We start from the raw sequence: 9,121 nt of genomic DNA on the forward strand, positions 1-9,121 counted from the left end.
GACGTAGACACCCAATTCAACCAAGTTGACTCTTTCGTCGGATTGRGCTAGGGTGGTGGTGGCRGCGGCGGCACCGGAAGCGATGGCGACGACACCAGCGGCGATAGAAGCTAATTTGACCATTGTAGTTGTTTTTTGTTGGGTTGTTGTTTTAGTGGTGATATTAGCTTAGTAGAAAAGAAAGAATGAAGGCATAGTCTCAAATGTAGCCCGTCAAGTCTGCCCTATTTATATGGCTTTCGCACTGTCCCATCCCACATCAATTGTCACTATGGAGATGCTTCTGCTCTTGAACGATGCGTCTTCACCAGATCTCGTACACGAAGGAACGCTTTCGTATGCTGTCGAAGGCAAGAATGTATCTTATTGGGAATGCACCTTAGATGAACCCTTTGATGCGCCCGAGCTGCAGTTGGACCCTCGTTCAGAGACCACCGTTTAGGCCTTGGCGCTAAACGGTTGCTAGGCGGAAACCGGAGCTTGGCCATTCCCAAATTAGAAACATGCAAGAGTTGCCATATGTGTTGGGAGTCGTATCCTGTCAGGTATACACTTCACGGCGTCTGTAGAGAGAATTGTGCAAGACACCTTGTCTTGAACGACACCAAGCCAGAATTCCGCCGGATAGCCAATTGCGTGTATGAGCTGACGGGGTGTGGTTGAATTCCCAGGTGCACGTACGAATGTAAAACCACCAGGAAAGCAGAACCGTCCAGTCAAGGCCCGTTCAGCATCGTCACTAGCGGGCATGTAATAACAAGTGCCATCCTCTCTGGCTTCATGGTTATAGTCGTCATTTCTATTTTCCTACGCTAGTATTTTCAGTATGTACGCGAATATAGACTAAATATGCAGAAACGCTTCTTTCAAGGTACTTCGATGTCTGGATACTCCTCTTTCCAAAAGTCCCGTAGAGCCTGTCGGGTCCATACCAAATCTAAAAGAAGCGCCGGTGGCTTGCGAGTTCCTACCAATACTGTTTGGTGAATCTGGATGCGTATAGGAGACGTTCCACTTCATAAGCTTCTTAAAATAATCATAGCATTTACTTTTAGAATAAAAACGGTATGGGGTCCTCCAATATCCCCGATCATAGAGATATTGGTTCATATTGGACGCAATGACCTTCCATTCTGCCCCCAATATTGGCGGTTTATGCGCTATTACCTCCAACAACAGTTTTATTTTCGCATTTTCATCGAGTTTGCCAACACTGAGAATACCCAGCCCAGCTATGAATAAAAGGAAAGCTAGAAATATCTGCGTAATAAGAACAACAACCTAACCCTCGTTATCGTGGAAGGCTCCTAAATAAACTCAAAACCACGAGTACCACGAAAGGTAAGGATGTTAATAGGAAATGAGTCGCTTCATATATAAAGAGGTAAAGTACGATTTAAAGACGTTCTCGGGAAGAATAATGTCTTCCGAAATTAAAGGTGCATCAGGCTGATCAGGGATACCTCTGTTCAATGTGTCTAGTTTGCGTCGTCATTGGCACCGTCGTTATGAGGCTCCACGTGCAATCCTGTTTGGGGTCCTCAATTGCAAGCAGCTGACTACTGTGGTACCAAGTTTTTGTCTTTAATATAAGTGTTCCAATACGAACAATAGTGGACCCTTTTAAATCTAGTTTTATGAACTCATTTTTAGCAGCATTTTCATCAGCCCATTCTTTTCTGGAAAATCCCGAATAAAAGCGCATAATACAGACGTAACATAAAATATTGGATCGAGATGGGATTAAAAACCTCTGTCCCGTTGGGGCAGCTCGTTACCACAGTCTAACATTATGGAACCTGTAAGCTTACTTGCCGTAATTGAAATTAGCACATAAGAAGATAAGTTATACCTGAGAACTTATTATCAATGTTCTCAATTATACTTGAACCATTGGGTTTCATATAACCAATCAGAGTGTGTTTTATATACCTCTCTTATATAATATAAGAAAGAACTGCTTATTCTTAGTTATTACAACTTACTAAACTACTAATTATCAACAGAAAAGAGTTCATTGACCTTGAGGGATTATATTACTCTGTAAATAAAAAATCCGCGTTTGAAATATACATACGAATCCAATAATAATATGAAATTTCGATTTAAGAACATGACTGAACTCACTGCAGCACAAGACCCAAGCAATTTCTCAGCTTGGCTCAATTGAAGAATCTCAAGACTTAGCTTGAAGAATATACGACCAGACCGAATTATCTAAAATGACGTTGAGTGAATGCGAGGACCGTCAATCAACCAAAAATATAATACCAGCAAAAGGAAAAATGAACCTACTACCGCAAATGCGGGGGACACAGAATACGATTTCACGACTACTTTCCACCAATCCACCGGTGATTCGTACAACGTGGATAAACATGCTATCACGACCACTGATGTTGAAGTAATTGCAGGGAAGCCAATCCTCGAACAATACCCACGGAAAGTGTCAACCCACTGACCGAGAAGTCTCTGATTGACAAATATGCTACGGTCTTAGAAGAAGAGAATGGAAATACCAATGGCGATTTGGTTTTTCTGTAAGAATATTAATAATCCTTGGACCACCCCATCCAAAACTAGAATATCAGGGACGCTGGAAAACGTAGCAATCAGTATGGGATTGATCGTGTGTGGTGTTCAGATTACCTTTTGGTCATGTAACGCGAGAACAGGAGGTTCTACCGTTTTAGCTTGAGTTGTATCAATAGCAGTAACTATAATTACTGTAGCAATCAATGGAGCAATTAACGGTGGTCCAGATAAGAAAACTACTGCAGCGCAAGCTATTGTGGTGTCATTGAATAGGATGGCCGAAGACACACCTGTAGCCTTGCTCTCTAATGTACTTACTGTTAGGCCACATAAGCCGAAAATAACATTTCTATACACTGTAGCTTGCGTCATATCATTTGTAATGAGTGTAGGTATGTTATATCTCAAGAGGGCACTTTTCCGTGGGTTGCTACGAGTTTTAAACGCGATTCAGCACCATATAGTCACAAAACCGTCCATAATCTAATTCGATCCAGTTTCATGCCCTCTTTTAGCTTTTACATATTCTAGGTTCAGTTCTATGCACAGCCGTCTATGCCATTTGAAGGTATGTTTTATTACCGTTCTTAACACCATTGACTATAGAACAAAAAAATATGCCACAACACCGTGACGCAATTCCTCTTCGGCCACGATGCTGGATGTAGTGTCTTCCGAGTATAAACCTTGATCATCTTCGGGTAGTATTGTTAAATGAGGGAGGTAACTCTTCCACGATTTCTTAAAACCACTCATTTTTTGCTGCTTTCCCTTAGTTTATTTACAGGTAGAAGGAAGTAAAGAAGCATGTGTTGATATACAGCTTTGATCTTTGGAAAACGGTCTTTATATATAGTAAATGCTCTAATAGCCGCAAGAGTCATGTAGATTATTGGGAATGATTTATCATTCAATTTAGCCTTGTATTTCATATGTCGGCATCCGCAGTGACGTGTATTTGCACAAAAGATAGGTCATTTGCCAAAAAAAAATCAATACAAAACACACACACCACTACTGAGATTGGCCTGATACTAAATCACGTCCTTTTCTGTTACCGCTTTATTTATCGGCAACACTGCTAGAATTCATCTTAAGAAGATCAATATGCAAATAATATACTTTAAATAGATATGCTGTGATCATATGGATTATCATGATAGCAGCTGAAACTGAATGTTCTTCATGTTCCTCATCAATCCTGCGTTTTATTACAAAAGGAGATATTTGAATCAAACAGACGAGCGAAGTTTGAGCAACGTATGTTAAAAGGAGGTATAGTCCATATTTGTATTTGAACCATCGAGGATGTTTCTTTATTGTATCACAACGAGAGCAGATTATTTTCGTGCACCTTGAAGGTTGCAGGTTCCTCTTCTTTCTATATGCTCTTTCCATCCATACTAAAAACCCCAGGCGGAAATAATGGCTGAATATGCTATAAACCAATATAAATCGGCCTTGTTTAAAAAGGAAGTAAGTGTACTACTTGGTATCATTGTGCGTCCAAGCATATCCACAATAAAAAACAGTCGCATCGCCTTGGTACTAAATCTTATGAGTAACGGCGGAGGAACTTGGTCCTTAGCGGTGCTACCATCATTGTCGTCGCTTTGCTTGGCACTTTCCATCCTATTGTTTTTTTGTTTTTTTTTAAAGATGGTACAACTCAAAAACTAAATATGAGACTAGAGGGGTTCTTTTTTTATATAAGCTCTGAGCAGCGCTTCTGAGGAAAAAATTTCATTATAGATTATATATGTTTTTCGTCAAAGATAACTATGCGCTTTCGTTAGTTTCCAGCCTCGTACACTTAACTACCATTATAACCATTTGGCCTCACGTTTTGGTTCTATATCACAGTATCTATCTCTGTGTGCTGTCTTCTTTGGAGAAACTTTCGGCAAAGTAAAGAAATCTTCCATCGCTAAAGATTTCTTCACAGCAGGTTCGAGCAAAGTCAGACTTCTAGAGACCTTCTTCTTTAAGCGCCATTGTCTCAGTTATACTAAAGTGTTTGTTCTTGTTCGCTGAGAATGGCTTCTTTCACACTAATGTGAAACCAAGTCAGTATTTCTTATCGTGCAATGATAATCCTTCTGAAAATCGGGGCATAGAGCTGTTAGGTCTGATTCAAATTCGGGTTAATAAAATGGCATTACATGGGTCAATTGTCATATAGTTCTTTGAAATATATTTAATACTAATCTCATTTTGTAATTCTTGTGCCAAGGTGTATACGTATCTATATTATCCCTAATAATAAGAAACGACTCAAATTTAGTAAAGGAACTGAAGGTTGTTGAGAGAAGACATTGGTACGGTTTCATGTCGTTTGTTGCCTAAACCACATCTATAGGTAGGGTTTAAGTGTGTGATTTTAGGAGGGTCTTTTTCCTATCTTAAAATGGCAGATATTCTAACCATCAGTGGTGGTTGAAAAATAGGTTGTGGCCTTATTCAGTTGGTAATCCTTCGTTGGTGTTAATACTCTTCCAAAAAATAACGACAACTGCAGGATTTGAACCTGCGCGGGCAGAGCCCAAAAGATTTCTAATCTTTCGCCTTAACCACTCGGCCAAGTTGCCTCAAATTATTGAAAGTTTCAAGCCTCAAAATGTAGTACCTCAACTATAACTGAGGTACAAATTTACTAGGGCGCGGCTGGAATGAATCATTATGAAACGTACAAGAGATTTGTTAGAACCGTTAGAACAAAACTGAACTGTTGTCCATCTGTATTTTCTTATACGATATCAAAAGGCGACGTAAATTACAAGGCCAGTAATATAAGATTCAAACTGTCATCGAAATTAATGGAAGTCGAAGCGCAAAGATTGATATTGTGATTGGATCAATGAATGGTAACATATAAAAGTGTTGGAACAGAATCATTTTTTAATATTATACAAAAATTGCAGATTCCTTTTTCGTGGATTCCCAAATCCATGAGGAGAATCTCTAGTATAATCTATATACATAATATTACAACATTAACAAATAATGGAATCCCAAAAATTATCAACTAATTTCCAAATCAATACCTGATAACTTATTAACCATGTTCTGAATTATGTCTGAACGATTGGGTCTCATTTAACCAATCAGCTTTTGTCTCGAGTACATTGAAGAAAGAACTGCCTACTCTTAATTATAACTACTTACTAAACTACTGATTATCAACATATACAAAGTTGAATCAATGAGGAAAATATCTGGAATAATCCACATACCTAATATCATAACATTGAATAAACATGGGGTCCCAAAATTCACAATCCAAATTTACAGGTCAATAATAAGGAATGGGAATAGGATTCATCCTCCATTCGATCAGCCAAACGTATATAAGAAAGAGACGCTGAAGTTTAGTGGCTACTCGTTTGCAGCCCAATTTACAGCACCATATTATCGCGAGAAAAAAAAAGTTGTCTTGACGTTGGTGTCGCTTTCCAACTTATGGGAGCAAAGGTTGCAGTATCGCTCGTGGCCACAGATGTATACTATGCTTGAGGAAGTGCTCTTTTTATACGATCGCGTTACGCGCTATCTAGTAATACAATGGCTCACTAGATTGAGCCGTAGACATGCATAACTGCACGACTAGGACAGCAACTAGACCAGATACGTATTTGAGATCTGCACATTTCTGAACGTTTTGAAGGTACAGTCAGCAAAAGCCCAGAAGTTTGGCTACTGAGATACTAACACCGCAGAAACAATAACATATACTTCCCCCAGACAGAGATTATACCGAATTCTCCTATGATATCAAACAGCAATAAAGTGAAGTGGGCTGTGACATGGAAGACATTTATCGCGAACTTGGATGCTGCTTAATTCAACGGATACCGCCATTGGATTGGGAGGAATGTGTCCTTGTGTTAGGGTTGAAGAGATCGTCAGTTACTATTCCGACAATACAAAGTACGCACTTTTTTATAGTTGTTACGGCTCAATTATTAGGTACTCGACCTCATTACAGGAGAGGAATGTGCCACTACGGGGGTTTTAGATTCGAAGGGCCAACACTGGAATGATCGTATAATAAGCTCACATACTGATATATTAATCGATGATGTAGCGTATAGACTTTACGCTCAGTTGCAAAGTGCGATGTGTTTTTCAAGCAAATGCGACGGTACAGCCGGCTAGTATCTTTGTCGCATCGGAACACTGAAAATGAGTGTAACAGGCAACCCCATGATACAAAACTTAGCCTGGCAGTTCCCAATTGCGATGAGCCCCCTTTGGCTTTATTCTGTATAGATATATATATTTGCGGCATTATGGAGCGTTGCTGAGATTTTGAAAAAAAAGACCCTAAGAGGATTTGATATATTCATTCTAGAAACCGCCAACGTTAAGCCTGTCGCGCCCTATTATAAACACAGGTAAAAGACGAATTCACAGTATAGCCGCCATGCAGTCGGATAATGATGTCAAGCTGGACACGTTGAGTGAACCTAGTGCGCCTTTAATCACGGAGAATGTTGCTCTTCCCAAAGACATCTTCAAGTCCTATTTTTCTTATCTATTATACGAATTTGTTCACAACGGTAAACTGTTGATGATTAGTTTCATGATACCTATGGTTCCCATTTTATTGGCTTTGACCTTTCACTACGTTGCCGTTTATATTGTAGCTTCGGTGGTGTGTTTCTTTGGTTTCATCAATATTATTTGTGTACTAGCATCCCTCTTCGATGCGCCAATCTCTGATAAAGAGTTCAAAATAAAGCTTTTACTGGAGGTAATAGCGCGCAAACCAGCATTAAAGGGCGAAGAATGGAGGACTATTACATATAACACGAATCGATACTTGTTTGAAAATGATCTATGGAACACTCCATACCATTTCTATAGCGATAAGGAGTGCCACCGTTTTTTCAAAGACCTTGTTGAAACAGGAAGACGAGTTGTTGCGTCGGCGGGTCCTTCAACCAACGATAATAACAATACACTGTCGGATCCTTCAACCAACGGTACTGACAATACAGAGGATACACCACCAGCCGAGGCTTCGAGCAACACAGCCAAATCGTATACTTATAGTTCTGACCCGATTCTGGAAGCGTATTTTATTAAAGCAGTGGAAGTTGAGCAGCAGGCCCAACGAGACTATTGGAGAAAGCAATATCCGGACGTCGATATGCCTTAGAGTATGTAAAGTTATATATCCAACGTAAAAAAGACAAGCGATTATCGCCAATCACGTGCATGCCTAGTCAAGCCAAAGCACGCCGTACAGCCGTAGGATAACAAACAACAGAAATAAGCTGAAACCAGGTCAACCAAATCGAAACAATACCCGGGTGGTAACGCCTTCACCGTATCTATATGACGATGTATTTCGCAAGGCTATCCGACTAGGTATTATGCTTTGCGATGCCACGGCGGCAAACGCGGTACCCGGACCAAGATATAACAGTCGTCCATCATTACCATTATACACAGTATTGTTAGATGACATACATCACGAGACCAGTAACCCAAGATTCAAACCGAAGCGCAAGCACGGAGCGGAATTATACAAAAGAAGGAACAAAACCATTTATGACATCATGCAAAACTGCTAATCTCCTCTTGCGAAATCGCTAAAGAGAGTATCCAGTATAATCTATATGTACGTAATATAATAACATAAAGAAACAATGGAGTTCCAGAAAATATCATCAAATTTTAAAGATCAATCATCAATGTAATACCGAGGTATGGGTTCGCGCATCTCCCCAACTTTTCTCAAGCTGCTTGGGTCATCGCCCCGTCCGCCCGAGATCATGTGCGTCCGCCCGCCCGCCCGGGAGATGACCTCGGCGGCAAAGTGCGCGCACGTATATATACAGCGGCAAGCGCACAACTACAAATACAAGAACCCCCCCTAACACAAGCAAACACCACCAATACCCCCCACAACATGCCCCCCACCCCCAAGCTGCAAAGACTACCCGTCCCGCCGCTACAGGACACACTCAACCGCTACCTGGAACGCGTAGAGCCGCTGCAGGACGAGCGCCAGAACCGCCGCACGCGCCGCACAGTGCTCTCCGCGGAGAACCTGGACGCACTGCAAACGCTGCACGAGCGGCTGCAGGACTACGATGCACGGCTCGCAGCCAGCAACCCAGAATCGTCGTACATCGAGCAGTTCTGGTACGACGCGTACCTGCTGTACGATGCCACCGTCGTGCTCAACGTGAACCCGTACTTCCAGCTGCAGGACGACCCGACCATCAAGGACACGCCGGAGACGGCCGCGCAGGGACCCTACCGCGCACATACCGTGCAGGTGCGTCGCGCTGCACGGCTAGCCACCTCGGTGCTCAAGTTCATCCGCGAGATCCGCCGCGGCACGCTACGTCCGGACACAGTGCGCGGCCGCACGCCACTGTCGATGGACCAGTATGCGCGGCTATTCGGGTCCAGCCGCATCCCGCCGGGCCCCGGTGAGCCCTCGTGCCACCTGCAGACGGACGCCACCTCGCACCACGTGATCGTGATGTACCGCGCGCAGTTCTACTGGTTCGACGTTCTCGACGCGCGCAACGAGCCCATCTTCGCGACGCCCGAGCAGCTCGAGTGGAAT

At 42.1% G+C, this 9,121-nt stretch overlaps 2 protein-coding genes and 1 non-coding gene across 3 annotated transcripts; 1 reads left to right on the forward strand and 2 right to left on the reverse strand.

Annotated features, from left to right (window-relative positions):
- Nucleotides 1-843: 843 nt before the first annotated feature.
- Nucleotides 844-1,110, reverse strand: DI49_0073 (uncharacterized protein; the record flags this gene model as incomplete). Its single annotated transcript, XM_018363328.1, has 1 exon — nucleotides 844-1,110. One exon carries the CDS (start codon nucleotides 1,108-1,110, stop codon nucleotides 844-846), a length of 267 nt encoding a protein of 88 aa, XP_018224120.1.
- A 3,931-nt stretch (nucleotides 1,111-5,041) lies between these two features.
- DI49_0074 lies at nucleotides 5,042-5,123 on the reverse strand. Its single transcript has one exon. It is a non-coding gene; the product is annotated as a tRNA-Ser (tRNA).
- A 1,835-nt stretch (nucleotides 5,124-6,958) lies between these two features.
- Nucleotides 6,959-7,696, forward strand: DI49_0075 (DUP/COS family protein; the record flags this gene model as incomplete). Its single annotated transcript, XM_018363329.1, has 1 exon — nucleotides 6,959-7,696. One exon carries the CDS (start codon nucleotides 6,959-6,961, stop codon nucleotides 7,694-7,696), a length of 738 nt encoding a protein of 245 aa, XP_018224121.1.
- Nucleotides 7,697-9,121: the final 1,425 nt, after the last annotated feature.

This window comes from Saccharomyces eubayanus, chromosome I (genome assembly GCF_001298625.1).
Source record: "Saccharomyces eubayanus strain FM1318 chromosome I, whole genome shotgun sequence".
Lineage (NCBI taxonomy): Eukaryota > Fungi > Ascomycota > Saccharomycetes > Saccharomycetales > Saccharomycetaceae > Saccharomyces > Saccharomyces eubayanus.